Source organism: Tachyglossus aculeatus, chromosome 16, assembly GCF_015852505.1.
Source record: "Tachyglossus aculeatus isolate mTacAcu1 chromosome 16, mTacAcu1.pri, whole genome shotgun sequence".
Taxonomy (NCBI): domain Eukaryota; kingdom Metazoa; phylum Chordata; class Mammalia; order Monotremata; family Tachyglossidae; genus Tachyglossus; species Tachyglossus aculeatus.
In genome coordinates, this window is record NC_052081.1 from 4,570,790 (window position 1) to 4,590,743 (window position 19,954).

Consider the following 19,954-nt stretch of genomic DNA (forward strand, 5'->3'; position numbering starts at 1 on the left):
CACCTCTTGGGAACGTGGTTTCAAATGGCGCTCTTCCACTGCCCTGATGAAAGAAGGATTTGGTCTCGAGCGGTCTGCTCATTGGGGGAGTTTTCGCCACCTCTCTTGCGCTGATTGCAGAGGTTCAACTTGAGGGCTAATAGTAATAATCGTGGTATTTATTAAGCGATTACTATGTGCCAGGCACTGTTCTAAGCGCTGGGGTAGATACGAAATAATTGGATTGGACACGGTCTTGTCTCCCATGGGGCTCACGGTCTTAATCCTCATTTTACAGATGAGGGAACTCAGACACGGAGAAGCTAAGTGACTTGCCCAGTGTCACCCAGAGGATAAGTAGCGGAGCTGGGATTAGAACCCAGGTCCTTCTAGATTCCCAGGCCCGACTTTTAGCTCCCCCTCCTTCCTGGCTTCCCCAGTTCAACTTCCTCTTCAGCCCGTGAGGAAATCGTTAATCCAGTTTGAGACCAGTATGTTCAGAAAATGGTTAAGGTTGCTGATTCAGCGTCGCGAACTTCACAGTGGGGTACAAGTCAAAGAACTGGGAGCTATAAGCTCCCTGTGAGCAGGAAACGTGTCTGCCAGCTCTTGAATTGTCCTTTCCTGAGCGCTCAGTACAGCGTGCTGCATGCAGTAAGCACTCAGTAAATACCATTGATCAGAGCCCAGGTCATGCCATGTATCTCTTTGCTTAGGCTTTAGAGGGACCAATTCCTCCACCCCATCTACCGCTCCTATCTGTACCAAGCGCTTAGCACAGCGCTCTGCACACAGTAAGCGCTGAGTAAATACCATCAACGATGATGATCTTATCCTTCTGGGAAGGTTTGCGTTGGGGGAGGAAGGTAATTTTAATGGGGCGCCGGGATCGCAGCAACAGTTACGACAGAGTACACTGGACAGATTTGAAGGTGAATCGGGTTTCTTGGCCGGGTGATTTTTGTTGGGTTTTTTCTGTCCGGATGGCGGAAGAAAGGGAACTCGGGCAGGGATGGATTATTCATTTAATTTCCCCGGCCCACCCCCGAGCGATGTTGCTGCTCGTTCGGACAATGGCTCTGGGCCTTCGTTCCGTTCCATTCCATTCACTGTGGAGGCTTCATGGAGGCCAGACTCGGCCACGGTTTCCATGGTCCGGGGCAGAGAGATCGGCTTCCTCTCGGCGCCTTTAAAAAGCGCATTTTCAATTCACTGCCTCGAGAAAGCCGGCCCAGATCCCCTCTAAATAAGTGTCCCCCTTTGGATTATTTATGTTTTATTTTGTCTGACTTGTGCCTGCCTGCAGTGGTAAGAGGCACATGGGGCTCCGGGTCTGTGTAGACGGGGATTTTCTTAAACCTGGGCATCGGGGTTCATTTGCTTGTCGAGAGGGAGGCCAACGCCACCTGTTTCCCAGAGGTGATGGGGATGTCGGAGAAAGGATGTGAAGTCGCAAATTCCATCCGTTGAACCATGAGGAAAAAAAACGTTGCTCTGGGAAATCTCTGGAGGGAGACCAGACGGAACTCCCATTTCTCACCACCGTCGCAGCCATAGTCCGGGGTGTGTGTGTGTTTATGGAGGGGTGGGAGGGATCTAGTCCAGACTGGGGCTGCTGTCAAGTTCCCTCAGCGGCCACATTCCGCAATCAGTGGCCATTCCGTTGGCGGGGAGACCTTCTATCCTGGCGGGGCCAGGTTGGTTTTATGCGTTTTGTGTTTTCCCCTTTTCGTTAAGTCCCCTTTCAAGGGACCCATGGGACCGGGGAGAAGCTGGGTGGGTTCTGCCCGTGTCATCAGTGATGACCGGTTAAGCCTGGGTGCGGACAGAGTGGACCCCGCAACCCGGGCCTAGCCCTACCCATGTCTAATCCCTGCACGTGACGGACTGGAAGTCCGGCCCCGGCCGGCCGCGTTGACCCGTTTGCTCTGCTTCCGTGTCCAGCTGACCCTGACGCCAGCCCAGCAGCAGCTCCTGCTCCAACAGGCCCAGGCCCAGCTGCTGGCGGCCGCCGTCCAGCACTCGGCCAGCCAACAGCACAGCGCTGCCGGGGCCACCATCTCCGCCTCCGCCGCCACGCCCATGACCCAGATTCCCCTCTCTCAGCCCATCCAGATTGCACAGGTGAGCGGCGAGGGACGCGGGATACGGGGGGGGGACAGGCCTCGGCCGTCTTCCATACTGCAGGGGCGAGCTGCCCCTTTCACCCTCCTGAGTCGAGGAGGTCAGCGTGGCGCCGAAATAGCCGACTTCCCCTGGAAGCGGCAAATTGCGAAGGAGAATTGTGGTGTTCAGTACGCGCTGACTCTGTGGCAAGCACTGTGTACCGAGCCCGGGGAGACAGAGACGAGATGGTCGGGTCGGACCCGGTTCCTGGTCTTATGTGGGAGGGAGAACAGGTGCCATTTTGCAGATGACGAAACCTAGGCACAGCGAAGTTCACAGGTTCTCACAGCAGGCAAGTGGCGGAGCTGGAAATAGAACCCAGATCTTCCGTATCCCAGGCTCGTGTAATTTTTTTTTTTTTCAAATGGTATTTGTTAAGCGCTCACTATGCGTTCGGCACTATTCTAAGCACTGGGGTAGACTCGGGATAGTGAGGTTGGAGACGGTCCCTGTTCCACGTGGGGCTCACAGTTTAAATAGGAGGGAGAACAGGAATTGAATCCCCATTTACCACACAAGGGAACCGAGGCCCAGAGAAGTGAAATGACTCGCTCAAGGTTACCCAGAAGACAAGCGCAGGAGTTGGGATTAGAACCCAAGTCCTTCTGACTTCCAGTGAGGCTTGAGGCTGGTGGTTTGTGCCTGTCTGTCTCTGACTCTTTCCGTTCCTCTGACATGTACCTGACTTGATTTCCCTCTCTCTCTAGCCCAAAGCCTACATCTCTCCCCTGTTCATCAGATGATGTGGGTAGAACAGGAAGAAAACGATAAAGCATGAGCTTAGATTTGCCACTTATCCAGTTAGGAAGATAGCCTATTTTTCAAATATCTGGCCGACTGACTTTTTAAATCATGGAGCAGTGTGGTTCATTTTCATCAGCATTTTCAGCAAAATTAGTAGAAAGATCAGGGACTTGAAAGTCAGAAGACCCGGGTTCTAATTGTGACTCCTTCCCTTGTCTGCTCTCTGGCCTTGGGCAAGCCCCGAACTTCTCTGTGCCTCAGTTTCCACATCTGAAAAATGGGGATTAAATCCTATTCCCTCCTTGTTAGATTGTTAGCACCCCCACGTGGGACATGGACCGTGTCCAACCTGATTATCTCATCTACCTCAGAGCGTAGTACCATTCTTGGCACAGAGTAAACACTTAACCAATTCCATTTAAAAAAAAATTAAAATCATTAAATTTCAATCATCCGTATGCCTACCGACCGCACCCCGTTCTTCCAAGTGCTAAATAAACCAGCGACCCAGGCTTCCCCTGGGTGTGAGTTTTCATTTTGTGTGGGATTGGAAGTTTACTCCATATCTTTTTCATTTCTTCCACGATACTAGTTAATGTATCAATGAAGATGCGGGCAGGTGACAGATTTCAGTAGGTGCGTGGATCGGTCATTGATGCAAGACAAGCTAGAAAGCATTGGAATTTCTGTAAGGACAGGAGAAATCTCTAAAATGCGTAACCTTCTGGTTTTTGGCTCCAGCTGTATTTTAATCCCCCCTGGGCCTTTTGGGTTCAAGGTGGGCTCTCAGCTTGCAGGGAAAGCCCTGACATCTAGACTGGAAGCTTGTTGTGAACAGGGAATGTGTCAGCTAATTCTGTTGTATTGTGCTCTCCCAAGGGCTCTGTACAGTGTCCTGCACATAGTTAGCGCTCAATAAATACCACTGATTGATCAATCGATTGATTCAGCCTCATGCTCCCCACACTTTCAAAGCCTTATTAAAAGCACATCTCCTCCAAAGAGGCCTTCCCCGATTTAGACCTCATTCTCCCCGTCCCTTCAGCATCGCTTGGTTCTGTGACCTCTAGACTGAAAGCTCCTGGTGGGCAAGGGAACATGTCTACCAACTCCATTCATTCATTCAATCATATTTATTGAGCGCTTACTGTGTGCAGAGAACTGTAATAAGCGATTGGGAAGTACAAATTGGCAACATACAGAGACGATCCCTACCCAACAACGGGCTCACAGTCTAGAAGTCTGTTGTACTGTCCTCTCCCAAAGGCTCAGGACCCTGTCTGGCACACAAAAAACGCTCAGTAAAAACCGTCGTTTGCTTCCCAAACAGCCCTTTTATGGAGGCCCAGAGCAAGCAGCGTGGCTAAAGTGAATAGAGCACGGGTCTGGGAATCTGAAGGACCTGGGTTCTCAGCCCGGCTCTGCCGCTTGTCTGCTGTGTGGCCTTGGGCAAGTCACTTCACTTCTCCGGGCCTCAGTTCCCTCATCTGTACAATGGGGGCTAAGAGGATGTGAGCTCCATGTGGGGCAAGGACTGTGTCCACACCTGATTCAACTGTATCTACCCTGGCACTTAGAACAGTGCCTGGCATATAGTAAGTGCTTAACAAGTACCATGATCATTATTATCATTTCCTCATCCCCTGCCTCATCAGGGCCAGAGTCATCGGGTGAAAGAGCGCCGATAGTCCAGCGTCACCCGACTGACCGGGAAAAAGCCTGGGTTCCTGGACGGTGCCCAAGCTGAGCGGTTTCAGAACCTCCAATAGACAGTGACTCTCCCCCCGACTTTCAAAGCTTTACTGAAGGCACATCTCCCCCCGTGACCCCTTCCCTGACTAAGCCTCCTTTCCTCTTCTCCCACTCCCTTCTGCATCACCCTGACTCTCTCCCTTTATTCATCCCCCCCTCCCAGCCCCACACCACTTATGTCCAGATCTGTCATTTCTTTTTTAAATTTCTATTCAGGTCTGTCTCCCCCTCTAGACTATAAGCTCGTCGTGGACGGGGAATGTGCCCGTTTATTGTTCCCTTGTACTCTCCCAAGCGCTTCGTCCAGTTCTTTGCACACAGTAAGCGCTCAGTAATTACGACTGATCGAACGAATGACTGGGCCTCCCATCTTTTTCGTCTTTCAGGATCTGCAGCAGCTGCAGCAGCTGCAACAACAGAATCTCAACCTGCAGCAGTTCGTCCTGGTGCACCCGACCACCAACTTACAACCAGCCCAGTTCATCATCTCGCAGACTCCACAGGGGCAGCAGGGTGAGCACGGCCGAGGGGACCAGACCGGAATGGCCGGCCCCAGCCCGGAGAGCCACGGCTTCTTCTCTCCCGCCTTCCCTCTGAGAGGCCGAAGGGTCTGTCTGGATGCCAGGCGGTTTAGATTGAAATGCCACTTAGCTCCTGGGGAAGGGGCCTCAGGTGTTTGTGGCGAGAGGGGAAGTGTCCACCTTCCATAATCACATTCCAGAAGAAGCATCATATCCCTAAGTCATCTCTCTGGAGCGGCTAAGAGCCCCATCACCGACTAGGCCTGAATACGTGGCCTCTGTGCGGTCAGATGCACCATCCGGGCCCGGGACTCCATCAAACGATAGGGAGCAGGTGGAGGCAGCAATGTGGGAGGGTGGAAACCCACGGCAGGAAGAATGGGTGAAGAGAGTTGGCCCCGGTGGGAATGGGGGGCTGGGGGCAGGGCTTGCAGGGGAGCTGGAGAGAGACCCTAAGCTTCCCCGGGCCAGCTCTCTCTTTGCCCGATTATCCTCAGAAGGGAGCAGCAGAACATGGGTGGGTTCAGCATTCCATGGGCCTCTGGTACCCTGTGAAGCTCGTGGGTTTTAGTTGTTGACTTGGCACGCACTTTTACCGTCCGACTCCGCCACTTCAAAAATGACTACCAACTAGAGGGACTGATTTTTCAGGTCTCTCCGAATCTGACTTGAAGGGCAATTTGGGCTGATTGGTACCACTCTAACTCCGATTTAAAAACACCTTCCCCAAGATCCAGCTTTTACCTCTCATTGCCCATGGCAGCAAGAACCCTGTATTTACAAGGAACGGCGTCAATCCACTTGAAGAACCTTTTAGCAGTGAGAGCTCCCAGGCTGCATCTGTTGGCTGATGAGTCCGCCGGTAGTCTCATGGGAGAAATTAGGGCTCAATCAGTGGTATTTACTACTGCTACTGATGATGATGATGATGTTGGTGTTTTTGAAGCGCTTACTGTGTGCCAGGTACTGTTTTAAGCGCTGGGTTAGATTCAAGGTAATTAGGTTGTCCCACGGGGGCTAACAGTCTCAATCATCGTTTTACAGATGAGGTTACTGAGGTGCAGAGAAGTTGTGATAAATGACGGTGCCAAGATTAGAACCCATGACCTCTGACTACCAAGCCCATGCTCATTTATTCATTCACTTGTATTTATTGCGCACTTACTGTGTGCAGAACACTGTACTAAGCATTTGGGAAAGTACAATACAACAATAAACAGTGACATTCCCTGCCCACAACAAGCTTACAGTGTAGAGTGGGGGAGACAGACATCAATACAAAGAAATAAAATTACAGATATGTATGTAGGTGCTTTGGGTCTGGAAGAGGGGAAGAGCAAAGGGATAAATGAAATGACAGATCTGGACGTAAGTGCTTTCGGGCTGGGAGGCGGGTAGAGAAAGGGGAGCAAGTCAGGGCGATGCAGAAGGAAGTGGGAGATGAGGAGAAGTGGGATTTAGTCTAGGAAGGCCTCTTGGATTAGATGTGCCTTCAGTAAGGCTTTGAAGAGGGGGAGAGTGGTTGTCTGTCGATTAGACGAGGGATGGCATTCCAAGCCAGAGGCAGGATTTGGGCGAGGGGTTGGCAGCGAGACAGGAAAAATGGAGGCCCAGTGAGAAGGTTAGCGGCACTACAGGAGCAAAGTGGGCAGGCTGGGTTGTAGAAGGAGAGAAGAGAGGTGAGGTAGGAGGGGGCGAGGTGACGGAGTGCTTTAAATCCATCGGAGAGGAGTTTTTGTTTGATATGGAGGTGGGTGGGCAGCCACTTGAGGTTTTTGAGGAGCAGGGTGATGTGTCCAGAACGTCTTTGTAGAAAAATGATCCGAGCAGCGGGGTGAAGTGTGGACTGGAGTAGGGATGAGACAGGAGACAGCAAGGAGGCCGATGCAGTAATCTGGGCAGGATAGGATGAGTAACTGAATCAACTTGGTAGCAGTATGGCTGGAGGGGAAAGGGCAGATTTTAGCGCCAGAAAAGTTGGGCATACAGTGGGAAAAGTAGGAAACACGTAGTTATACCCTAGCAAGAATTTCATACTTTTTTCCATAGCCCTCTGCCTCCCTGCGTTTGCCACGATGACACGTAAAATTACCTGTTAGTCCATCCTGGCTTTTCACTCTTCAGCGGGTATTTCTTAGCCCCATTAAAGCCTTCCACAATCACAGTCGGGGTGGGATGAGGTGGGGGGGGTTGGGGGGCAGAGGGATGTTAGTTTCTCCCCGAAAGCCTTGCTCTTTGTGGAGGGCAGATTTTCATTTCGATCGCTGGTATCTATCGAGCATTTCCCGTGTGCCGAGCACCGCTTTAAGTCTTTGGGTGAGGATAGTATAATCGTCGGGAGATACGTTCTTTACCCGCAACGCGCTAATATCCATGGAAAACGTATTTGTCCTTTGCAGGCCTCTTGCAAGCGCAGAATCTTTTAACGCAACTACCTCAACAAAGCCAAGCCAACCTCCTGCAGTCTCAGCCAAGCATCACCCTCACCTCGCAGGTCAGCCTTCCCGCTCCGAGCTTGTTCGTTACGGCGTTCGTTAAGTGCTTACTACGTATCAGGTCCCGTACTAAGCGCTGGGGTGGATAGAAGCAAATCGGGTTGGACGCCGTCCCTGTCCCACGAGGGGCTCACAGTCTCGGTCCCCATTTTCCCGATGAGGTCACCGAGGCCCAGAGAAGTGAAGTGACTTGCCCAAGGTCACTCAGCAGACACCTGACCCTGCTGCCAGAGACGGGGAGGAGCTCAGCCGCCCCTTTGACAGCACTTCCACGACCAAACTGCCTTCGGCCCTCATTCATTCATTCAGTCGTATTTATTGAGAGCTTACTGTGTGCATAGCACTGTACTAAGCGCTTGGGAAGTACAAGTTGGCAACGCCCTCGGGGGCGTCGGAGCCGGAGCGGGTCAGGCCTAAGAAAGGGGAAATGGAGGGCTGAGGCTCCCCCTCTCCCTCCCCGAATCGGCCACAGGGTGCAGGTTAAATGTCCCCGTTTCTAACGGCGCGCCTAAGGGTTTCTCATTTTTGTTTGTGTCTGCCTCTGTGTTTTTTATTTTTTGGTCCTCCGGTCCCCTTCTCCAACAGCCAGCAACCCCAACCCGCACAATAGCAGCAACCCCAATTCAGACCCTTCCCCAGAGCCAGGCTGCACCAAAGCGAATCGACCCTCCCAACTTAGAGGAGCCCAGTGACCTTGAAGAACTCGAGCAGTTCGCCAAGACTTTCAAACAAAGACGGATCAAACTTGGATTCACTCAGGTAGGACCGAGCAGCCTTTTCTCATCCCCGTCCTCTCATCCCCGTAGAGAGAACAGCGGTGATGTAAAACTCCCCCACGGCCTCGTCGGTCAGAAACGGTTCCCCCTTTTTCCCAGTGAACCTCTCTTTGGGCTAGCTCGGGCTAACGTGGCTTCTCTTACAGCGCTGAAAAGTCCCGTTTGAAGTTAGCGGCTCCAAACAGTCCTTTTTTTATTTATGGTATTTGTTAAGCTAAGTCCCAAGCACTGCACTGAGCGCTGGGGTGGATGCGCGCTCATCAGATTGGACACAGCCCTCGTCCCGCGTTTGACTTCTGGTCTTAATGCCCATTTTACAGGTGAGGGAACTGAGGCCCAGAGAAGGGAAGTGACTCATCCAAGGTCCCACGGCAGACAAGGGGCAGAGCCGGGATGAGAACCCAGGCCCTTCTGTCTCCCAGACCCGGGCTGTATCCACTAGGTCATCCTGCCTCTCGTTAAGGCCACCCTCCGAGACTGAGGGGCTGGAGGGTCACACACCACTAGCAGTTGTGAGCGCTTAAAAGGTTGTGTTGAAGGGTGATGGGGTGGTGGTGAAGATTCTCGCCATTTGACCTCTGTGACTAAAAATCCTCAATGCTCTAAGGGGGGAGATTAAGAATTTTTTTTAAAACAGTACTTACTAAGCACTTACTCTGTGCCGGCACTGAAACTGAGCACCGGCATAGATACGAGGTAATCAGGTTCGGACACAGTCCCTGTCCCACATGGGGCTCACAATCTAAGTCAGAGGGAGGAGGATTGAATTCCCCATTGTCCAGATGAAGGAACCGAGGCCCAGAGAAAAGTTACCTGACTTTGCCCAAGGTCACACGGCAGACAAGGCCACTGCTTCTAGTGCTTCATTTCTTCCAGGGTGAATGATTGTTTAGCCTCCCTTCTTGACAGCATGGAAGCACTGTGGCCTAGTGGAAAGAGTCCGAGCTTGGGAGTCAGAGGACCTGGGTTCAAATCTCAGGTCTGCCATTTGTCTGCTGTGTGTCCATGGACGAGTCACTTCATGTCTCTGGGCCTCAGTTCCCGCATCTGCTAAATGAGGATTCAATACGTGCTCTCCCTCCTACTTTAACTGTGAACCTCGTGTAATAATAATAATGATGACATTTATTAAGCGCTCACTACGTGCAAAGCACTGTTCTAAGCACTGGGGAGGTTACAAGGTGATCAGGTTGTCCCACGGGGGCTCACAGTCTTCATCCCCATTTTACAGATGAGGTAACTGAGGCACAGAGAAGTTAAGTGACTTGCCCAAAGTCACACAGCTGACAATTGGCGGAGCCGGGATTTGAACCCATGACCTCTGACTCCAAAGCCTGGGCTCTTTCCACTGAGCCATGCTGCTTCTCTAAGACCCGATTATCTTGTAACCGCCCCAGCGCTTAGTATAGTGCTTGGCACATAGTAGGCAGTTAACAAATACCACAATTAGTATCATTATTATCATTAATACTAATTATATTTATATATTAGTCATAACAACAATAATAATAAAATTCCCCTTTCCTTTTCTCTTTTTGGCGACCTAACCGAGTAGTCCAGCTAACTCCCCCCGGGATTTAATTTGTGGCGAGTGGATGGGTACCCTCACCCGTTGTGAATCACAGGTGTAGTAAGATAAAGGGCCCCCTAGCCGATTGTCCAATAGTGTTTTAACCGGATGAACTAATTTCATTTTAAAAAGTTTCCATTCCTTGGAAAAATTTGCTCTTGTTCTCCAAATAGCCCCAGGGGTGCATATGGCTCCTGAGTTTTCAAAAGTCCTTAAAAAAAACAACCCAAAAAACCATTCTTCCCACATCGCCAGAGTTGTTGCCAGCACCGGACTACCTTCCTCCTCGGCCGTTGGTTAGGGGTCGGGTTCTTTGCATCCCCGCTGCACCTGCGTGATTGGGTTGCTAATACCGACCCACCTGACTGCTTAGGGGGGCTAGTGTAAGAATTTTTGGACTAATGTTTTGAGATCCCTGGAGGGGAAGGGAACCAGCAGTTGAGCGGTAGTAGCGGTGCTTACAACGAAGATTAGCTTGTCTGCCGAGCTAGTACTTCGATGCAGCTAATGAGGCGGGAGGTAGTGAGGGTTCGAGGAACTCTCGGTTACTTGGGAGGAGGAGAGGCGGGCGATCTACAGCCAACCGCATTCTGATTTCCCGCCTAAATGAGTCCGAGGAAAAGCGTGAGCCACTAAAATGGTGTGATAACCCCCAGCCTTCCTCTTGGGAGCCAGCCACGCTGACCTCCCCCCGCCGCTTAACGTTTTTGAGGGGAAAAACAGCCGGATGGCATCGTCCTTAGTTGATTCTCATCCCATCACCTCACGCATGCGCCAGTCTGCAGACGATATCCCAAGGGGCGGGTGGCCGAAGGGAGGAAGAGGAGGCAAAGAGCTGGATAATCCCCCACCTGACTGACTTTTTGCTGGCGAGCCCACGCTATTGGATCCAAATTAGAATCCAGGGGGGTCTCTGGGAACATTGGCTCTGTTGCCGATTGTGGCCCCGGCTCATACAAACTCTCCATTCTACATCCTTCTCCCTCCCCCCCGGCAGATTTTACAGAGATGATTAGTGGGATTCACTTTGAGAAGCACGGTCCCGAGAGTTAAAAGGAGCTGGGGTTTAATTCCGACAGAGCCGCGTGACCTGGGGCAAGTTGCTTCACTTCTCAGGGCCTCAGTTCCCTCATCTGGAAAATGGGGATTAAGACTGTGAGCCCCATTCATTCATTCATTTATTCATGCAATCGTATTTATTGAGCGCTTACTGTGTGCAGAGCACTGTACTAAGCGCTTGAGAAGTACAAGTTGGCAACATATAGAGACTGTCCCTACCCAACAATGGGCTCACAGTGGACTGTGTCCAACCCGATTAGCTTGTATCTATCCCAGCACTTAGTACAGCGTTTGGCACATAGTAAGTGCTTAACAAATGCCGTAAACAGAAAAAAGCTCCTCAGAAGAAACACAACCTAAAAAAACTGCAAGGTCTAAGTTTGAAGATAGAGATGCCATACTGGCTGAGTTGATGAAACTAGCAATTCAAAGACCTGCTGGTTGGCCAGACGAGACCCGATTGCTAGCTTTATGGAAGCATTTGTGAAACAGGTTCAACCCCTCCATTGTGAGTTCTCAAATATCTTTCTTTTTCAAGATTAGCAAAGCTGTCTTTTTAACTGTCCATCTGTACAGACCGTGGAATGCAGAGTTTGAGCCTGAAAACCAGGCTCAGTCCTTGTTGCCAGCAATATTGATGGCCATCGGGCTTCAGGTTTTAGGACTTACAGAGGGAAGACTATAAATGTTAGTGACATTTCTCTCTCATTCTCTCCCTCTCCCTCTCTCTCTCCCACCCCTTTTCCCTCTCTCTCTCTCTGCCTCCCTATCTTTTTCCCACTCCTTCTCTCTCCCCTCTTGGCTCTTTCTTGTGCAGGGTGATGTTGGACTCGCTATGGGCAAACTCTACGGAAATGACTTCAGCCAAACAACCATCTCTCGCTTTGAAGCCTTGAACCTCAGTTTTAAGAACATGTGCAAGTTAAAGCCACTTCTAGAAAAGTGGCTCAATGATGCAGGTGGGTGAAGGAGGGCATCAACAATCCTTTCCCATTCCACTGTTTTTTTTCCAGAAGGAGAGCATTGCAGGGTTCCCTGTAGTTGGGTTAGCATAACAGCTAACCAGGTCAGCTCTCCCGTGGCTTTGGGAGAGATTTAGTTCATTGATTTCTGAGCCCGAATGAAGAGTTTGCACTGCACTGGGTGGTGAGGGTTATCACAGGCTTCGGGTTCTAAGAAAACGGAGCATCGTGACCTATCTTTTTGTCATCCCAGTGGGTTTCATTCAGATGTCCTTATCATCAGTCAGTCGATCGTATTTACTGAGCACTGATGGTGTGCAGAGCACTCTGCTAAGCGCTCAGGAGAGGACAGCACATGTCTCCACCTCGAGTCTCCAGATTCAAGCCATCCACAAACGGGATCGGGGTGGAATCTGGTGGCTATATCCTCGGGTTTTCTTGGTGGTAAGCCACACCTGCTAGTTCCAAGAAGGGGTTCAGACCTGTGACATAAAGTCGCACTCCCCTCACGAATTGTACTTTCCAAGTGCTTAGTACAGTGCTCTGCACACAGTAAGTGCTCCATAAATATGATTGAATTGATGGCTTCAGCCTAGGTTGTGATTTGGCTTTGAGCTGTCTGTTTCAGAAGGCTCCTCTAGAACAGAGAGGGTTTAGGGCGTTCCCAACTCACCACAAAGACGAACGTGGGTGTCCACCTGAAAGGAGCCCCAGCTGATCAGGAAAGTGGGAGAGAAACGAATTCCGCCCCCGCTCCTTTGACCCCTTGACCTGAGAGCGTTAACGGCCGAACTCTGTCGGTTCTCCTCATTTTGGCTTTCCCTCCCAGAGAACCTCTCAACAGATTCAGCCCTCTCCAGCCCAAGTGCCGTGAATTCTCCGGGGATGGGAATCGAGGGCTTGAACCGGAGGAGGAAGAAACGCACAAGCATAGAGACCAACATCCGTGTGGCCTTAGAGAAGAGTTTCCTGGAGGTACGTGGTTCCTCGGTTTCAAGTTTGCGGGAGGTTGGTGGGAGGTGGCGGCTAGGGCCAGACGGAACGCCGACAAATCTGGACTTATCACATTCGGATAAATTCCCTCAAAGTCCCTCCATCGGGCTTCCCCCACTCCCCCCCACCCCCCGACCCACAGTGTCTTGGTTAAGAACCGGCCAGGAAAATTGGAGCAGTGAGAGTCAAAGGTAGCAAATTCATCGGTTCAGAGGCAATCCGCATACGTCAAGTAGACCTTCTAAGCACTGCCTGTTGTCGGGGCCAAACGTTTCACTGGGAATCACCATCTTTCCCAAAGCTGGGAAACGGGAATGAGGTCAGAGCCCTGTCGGCCCAAGTGAGATGGCTGCGCCGTCTCTCCAAAGGCAAGATAGGTTATCTTTTAAGAGGTAGTTTCCCGTGGCTTTATTTCCCCGATCCTTGTCTTGAGGTGCCTAGGGGATTAAAGCAGTTGGATCCGGTCAGTCTCAACCCGGTCTTAATCGCCCTCCACGCTCTCCCCCACTCCCTCCCTCCCTGCCTTAAGATGGCGACGGGCTTACGGGCCGTGAAGGCACCGCGTCCTTTTGAGAACGCGCCTCTCCCTTCTCCCCCCTCCACAGAATCAAAAGCCTACCTCGGACGAGATCACCATGATCGCCGATCAGCTGAACATGGAGAAGGAGGTGATCCGCGTCTGGTTCTGCAACCGGCGCCAGAAGGAGAAAAGGATCAACCCACCCAGTAGCGGTGGAACCAGCAGCTCGCCTATCAAAGCAATTTTCCCCAGCCCGACATCCCTGGTAAGCTGCCCGGGCGACAGGTCCGTGGGGGTGTCCTCGGACCGCTCTCCCCGTAAACGCACCCCCACTTCGTTAACAGCGGGGCGGGGGAGACGCTTCCCACCTAAATTGCCGCGACCAGTGCACTTGGGGCACGCCAGTTCACCTCCGCTTTGTCCGCTCTTAGCGACGCCCCGCATCCGCTGGTAAACACTTTGGGTTTTTTTCTTTTTTGCTAAGAACGGGGATGTTTCCGTAAGCCTGGAAAACATCACTTTCTGTTTGAAAGCCGGTTTACTCGTTGTCAGTGCCTCGCCACCATTACTGACCCCCTGAAGAAAATATCTACTCTTTCCTCTACCTGTCTTTTGTAGGAGTGGGTGGAGGCCTGGAGATGTTTGGGTATATGATAATAATAATAATGATGATGATAATTATGGTACTTGTTAAGCACTTACTATGTGCCAAGCACTTTTCTAAGTACTGGGGTACACACGAGGTATTCAGGTTGGACATAGCTCTAGGTTGGGTACTCTTAATCCCCATTTTTTCCAGATGAGGTAACTGAGGCACAGAGAAGTGAGGAGACTTGCCCAAGGTCACACAACAGACAAGTAGGGGAGCCAGAATTAGAACCCATGGTCTTTTGACTCCCATGCTTTATCCACTTAGACCATGCTGCTTCTCGATCGATGCTATTTATTGAGCGCTAACTCTATGCAGAGTACTTACTAAGCACTTGTAAAAGTACGGGTTTTGTTCCGCCATCCCTCAAGAGATCGTGGCAACTCCTTTGCCTCCAGAGGTTCTGATTTTCCCCAGGCTAATCCGGTGTCGGCACCGTTTCGATCCGACTCAAATTCTGTTTCTTTCCTCGATTCATTGTGTCGCGAGCTACATTTCGATTGGGGAGTCCCTTAAAGCAGGGGCAACTCAAAGCTCACGCGTGTTGCCTTGGCCAAGCGAACCGAAGTGTTTGGCTCAGATCACAGTAGCGCGGCCTAGGTGGTGGGGGAGCGGGGACATCGCTACTGGCTGTTGGAGGGGGAGAGGGGCCGGCACAGCGAGATGAAATGGGCGGCATGAGGCTGTGGCATCTGTGAGAGTTGAATTAAAGGAAAAGCTTTCCCTCTGCCCTCGCCCCGTGCTCCTGTTAGTTGGAGCCTGGCCGCCGTTAAAATCTTGAGCAGGGGCGTTTCATTTCCTTCTTCTCCCTTCTCCCCGCACCCCAGCCCCATCCTCAATGTCTCAAATTGTTTGGAATAATAAGAATACCTGCCCAAATCAGCTTTTTTCAGAAAGGTCCGAAGCGTAGGTCTGCCCGCCATCTGATGGGCGAGGAGTTGGCACTTCCATCCTCGGCATACGAGGCTGTTGGAATTTTTTTTTTTTAAATGCTTAGGGTGCAGAGACCGGTTGGTCCAGGATTGTTTTCCTTCCCAAAAGTTCCCGGGAGCCTCACGTCTGTTGTCACCTTCACCCTGTAGGTGGCAACCACTCCAAGCCTGGTGGCAAGCAGCGCGGCAACCACCCTCACCGTCAACCCAGTCCTCCCCCTCACCAGTGCCGCCGCCGTGACCAACCTCTCCGTCACAGGTAAGAGGCGGCCCCTTTTCCCGGCCGCCGGGCTCCCACAGAGCTGAGGCCGCCCGGATTCATTCATTCCGTCGTATTTGTTGAGCACTTACCGTGTGCAGAGCTCCGTACTAAGCGCTTGGGAAGTACAAGTCGGCAGCAGATAGAGATGGTCCCTACCCATCAACGGGCTCACAGTCTAGAAGGGGGAGACAGACAACAAAACAAACCATGTGGACAGGTGTCAAGTCATCAGAATAAATAGAAATAAAGCTAGCTGCACATCATCAACAAAACAGAATAGTAGATATGTACAAGGAAAATAAATAGAGTGATAAATCTGGACAAATGTGTATACAGGTGCTGTGGGGAGGGGATGGAGGTAGGGCTGGGGGGATGGGGAGGAGGAGAGGAAAAAGGAGGCTCAGTCTAGGAAGGCCTCCTTGAGGAGGTGAGCTCTCGGTAGGATGATGGAGCCAAACACCTCAGCCTGTGGGTGATGCTGGAGGCTAGCAAACTGACCCAGGAATAATAATGGTAATAATAATGATGGCATTTATTAAGCACTTACTGTGTGCAAAGCACTTTTCTAAGCGCTGGGGAGGTTACAAGGTGATCAGGTTGTCCCACGTGGGGCTCACAGTCTTAATCCCCATTTTACAGATGAGATAACTGAGGCCCAGGGAAGTGAAGTGACTTGCCCAAAGTCACGCAGCTGACAATTGGCGGAGCTGGGATTTGAACCCATGGCCTCTGACTCCAAAGCCCGGGCTCTTTCCACTGAGCCACGCTACTTCTCTGGGCGGGGGGCGTTTTTTTCACTGGATTTGTTGTCCCGTTGAGGTTCTCGGTTGTGGGGTGGATTTTTGGGGGTGGAATGGGCTGGCGGGAACTGGGGTTTCGGTTGGCCTAGAGCTGTTTTTTCGTGACCGGGGCCACGAAGCCTCTTGATCCCGGGACCTTAGATAGTGCTGGAAGCAGGCGGGACCCCTCTTCCCTGTTGACATCACACTTTCTCCCCCGCCCCCCTCCAATTTTAATTCCTGAGTTGTAGGATTCTAATTTCGGAGCTTTTTCGTTTGGACACGACCGAGCGAGCGATCCCTCCCTGGTTCAGTTGCTTTGTGCACTCAACTGCAAAATGACTTCTAAAATGGCCGTTTGGACGTGGCCATCATTTTGCCAATAAGAAGCGTCGCAAATTAGCCTATCCCGCCAGAGGAGCCTAAAGCAGGAGCAAGTCTGTTTAGAAACAGAAACAAACAGGAAAAAAAAAGCCGATTTCACCTCCTGTTTTAGACCAGAGAGAGACCCAGAACTCGGCAGGTTCCAGAGAGGTTTTCTGATTGCGAGGGGCGGAGTGGGGGAATCCAATTCTAAACCACAATTAATCATAAAGAGACAAACAGCTGAGAGGGGAGTCTATACAATAAAACCCCACTGAGCCCAACTTCAGAGTCTGGGGACCTGCAGTGTGACCTTAGCTAAGGCACTTCGTTTCTCTGTGCCTCAGTTTTCTCATCTGTATAATGGGCAGTAAGAGTAGAAGCCCACAGACATGGACTGTGTCAAACCCCTCAGAAGGAAGACCTCCTCGGGGTTTCCCAGCTGGGGTTCTCCCCTCTAAGCCCCCGCCGACCCTAGCCAGTTGTTTGAGAGAATGTCTACACCATTTTCTTCCAGCTCAGCTATCTGCTAAATCTGTTTGTTCTTTTCCTTGTGTGATTGCTTGTTTATTTAGGTTTGGGGAAGGGAAGTGGAAGACTTGTCATCAGGCCTACCTAAGCATGTTAGTTTAAAGTAGTTGACACCCGTGGGTGACCCTTTGGTGGAGTTTGTGGGGCGGGGTCTACGTTTTGGTTGTCCTCAGGTGGTTTACACTGTGCAAAGCGTGCTGCAGGGGGCCTCACAGAATGGGGGAGGATGGGGGGGGACATGAGGAGAGACAGATGCACAGAGAGAGAAAATCAAATGGAAAACAGTTTGCAAATCCTGGATGGAAACGGGACTAATTTTAAACAGCCATGTGCCCCTAGTCTTAGGCGGAGTGCCTGTGTGGGATTGGCAAGGAGGCACGTGTGAGGGACGGGGCCTATGGTCAGACAGGTGGACGGGATCTGGGAAAGCTTTTATTTATTAATTTTTTCAAATTTCTCCAGCTCCTTTACATCATTCCTCACGGGCAGATTCAAAGCCGGGGTCCCGCTATGGGTTGATTTTAGGGTCTCTTACTGAATTCTTCCTGGTGACTTCCTTAGGGTCTTTAAACGGGGTCCCCCGAGGAAGAGCGAGAATGTATTTGGAGCCCTGCTGTGCTGAGTGACCTCGCCTCCCTCTCCCTGTCGCCCCGCTCCCCCATTCTAACCCAGCTCCTCCTTTCAGGCCCCACAGAAACAGCCTCCAACCCCCCGGCCACGGTGATTTCCACGGCGCCCCCGGCCCCCTCGGTGGCGACGCCCCCCTCTCTGAGCCCCTCCCCCTCGGCCTCGGCCTCCGAGGCGTCCGGCGCCAGCGAGACCAGCACAACGCAGACCACCTCCGCCCCCTTGTCCTCCCCTCTCGGGACCAGCCAGGTGATGGTGACGGCATCAGGGTTGCAAACGGCGGCGGCGGCGGCGGCCCTGCAAGGCGCCGCACAGTTGCCCGCCAACGCGAGTCTCGCCGCCATGGCTGCCGCCGCGGGACTCAGCCCGGGCCTGATGGCACCCTCGCAGTTTGCCGCTGGGTAAGGAGTCGTCCCTCCCGCCCTTCCTCTCCCCCTCCCCCAACTCCCGTGAGATAAATGGGACCACCAGGTAGATCACCCTGCCAGCCCTTTCGTCCCAAAAGCTCCCTGGGCACGTCTAGCTGGAGGTGGCGGTCCCGTGTCCCCGGGATGGACCGTGGCCAGAGGTTTTACCGAGTCACCCGGCAGCTGTTGGGTGGGACCGGAGTGAAAACCCCAGGGATCCGGGCTGCCGGTTCCTCCGCTTTCCACCGTGCACTGCAGCGCCGCACTTATTCTTTATTCTGGACCGCATGGGTAGCGGTGGCTGCTAAGATCAATCCATCAAATTTATTGAGATCCCTTCTCCGTGGTCAGACCTGGGGCCGCAACTCGAAGCGAGATGCCGAGGGAGCTCCCAGTCAGTCAGTCAGCCATATTTATCGAGCGCTTACAGTGTACAGAGCACTGTTCTAAGCACTCGGGAGAGTCCAACAGAACAGACACGTTCCCAGCCCACAATGAGGGGGAGGCAGACAGATTAAAGTTACAGATACGGACGTAAATGCTGTGAGACTCAGGGGGATGAATAAAGGGAGCGAGTCAGTGCGACGTAAAAAGGAGTGGGAGAAAAGGAAAAGAGGGCTTAGTCTGGGAAGGCCTCATGGAGATGTGTCTTCAATAAGGCTTTGAAGATGTAGGGAGAGTCATTGTCTGTCAGATAGGATGAGGGAGGGCGTTACAGGCCAGAGGCAGGACGTGGGTGAAGGCATTCACGCCAGGAATTTCTTCCCGATCTGAAGCTGGAGGTGGCAGGAAGGGAGAAAGGGGTGGGGAGGGCGCCATTTGATCGGTGGTATTTATTGAGTGCTTACTGTGTGCAGAGTACTGTTCTGAGCGACTCAAAGCCTAGACCTAAAGGAGCCCTCGGTGTAGTTGGGTACCCGGTGCGGAGCAGTGCCCCCCTCCAGCGGCCCTAGCTCTTTGAACCCGACCCAACTGGGGGCGGGCCGGCCGTCCATCTGCGAGGTCACCGCGAGGCCGCGGGAGAGCGTGTCACCAAAGTGGAAAGCTCCGTCAAGCTGTCTTGAAATTGGGTCTTTATAGCCATCCCCGCCCCATCAGGGGGTCCGTTTCCCTCGGCGGGGCCGGTCGCCGTGGAGCGGCCGGTTTCCCGCGGTGGTAACGGACCGTCCCCCTGTGTCTGTCTCCCCTCTTGGAACGGCAGCGGTGCCTTACTCAGTCTCAATCCGGGGACATTAGGCGGTGCCCTCAGCCCAGCCCTGATGAGCAATAGTACACTGGCAACCATTCAAGGTCAGTTGAATTCTTTCCTCCGGACCCTCCCCACCCCGATCCCTCTCGTGCGGGCGGGCGCGGGCCGGGAGGCGGGAAGGGGGGAAGTCGGCGGCCCCGGCAGCGGAGGAGGGTGGCCGGCGAAGCGTCTCTCTTGGTCACCGCGTCCAGGTGCCGGTAGAGTTTCTGGTCGCCACGGCGGTCTGGTTTCTGGGGCAAAAAGTGAAGCTCGGCTCCGGGTTCCCGGTTAGAGAGGCAGTCAGTCGGTCATATTTGATGAGCGCTTACCATGGGCGCAGCACTGAACTAAGCACCGGGGAGGGTACGGTACAAGAAACAGACACGTTCCCTGCCCACAACAAGCTTATGGTCTAGAAGGGGAGACAGACGTGATGAGAAATAAAGAAATGACAGATACGGACGTAAGCACCGTGGAGCTCAGAGTGGGGATGAATAAAGAGAGCGAGTCAGAGCAACGCAGATGGGAGAGGGAGAAGAGGAAGGAGAGGAGAGCAGATTCACCCAAGGCCTGAAGCTACACGGCTTCAGAACTGTCATTGCTTCCGTCCCCACTGCCCCCCAGTAGAAGGCCCACTCT

At 52.4% G+C, this 19,954-nt stretch overlaps 1 protein-coding gene across 1 annotated transcript in view; it reads left to right on the plus strand.

The window, feature by feature from the left end:
- POU2F1 (POU class 2 homeobox 1) overlaps positions 1-19,954 on the plus strand; it is a gene marked incomplete at its 5' end in the record, with an annotated part of 63,191 nt that overhangs the window by 41,307 nt on the left and 1,930 nt on the right. The window contains 10 exons of the mRNA XM_038757990.1: positions 1,924-2,103; positions 5,028-5,154; positions 7,562-7,656; positions 8,243-8,416; positions 11,880-12,021; positions 12,854-12,999; positions 13,623-13,802; positions 15,269-15,377; positions 17,739-18,081; positions 19,289-19,377. Of these exons, the coding sequence (XP_038613918.1) occupies positions 1,924-2,103; positions 5,028-5,154; positions 7,562-7,656; positions 8,243-8,416; positions 11,880-12,021; positions 12,854-12,999; positions 13,623-13,802; positions 15,269-15,377; positions 17,739-18,081; positions 19,289-19,377 (1,585 nt within the window). The remainder of the gene's footprint in view (positions 1-1,923; positions 2,104-5,027; positions 5,155-7,561; positions 7,657-8,242; positions 8,417-11,879; positions 12,022-12,853; positions 13,000-13,622; positions 13,803-15,268; positions 15,378-17,738; positions 18,082-19,288; positions 19,378-19,954) is intronic.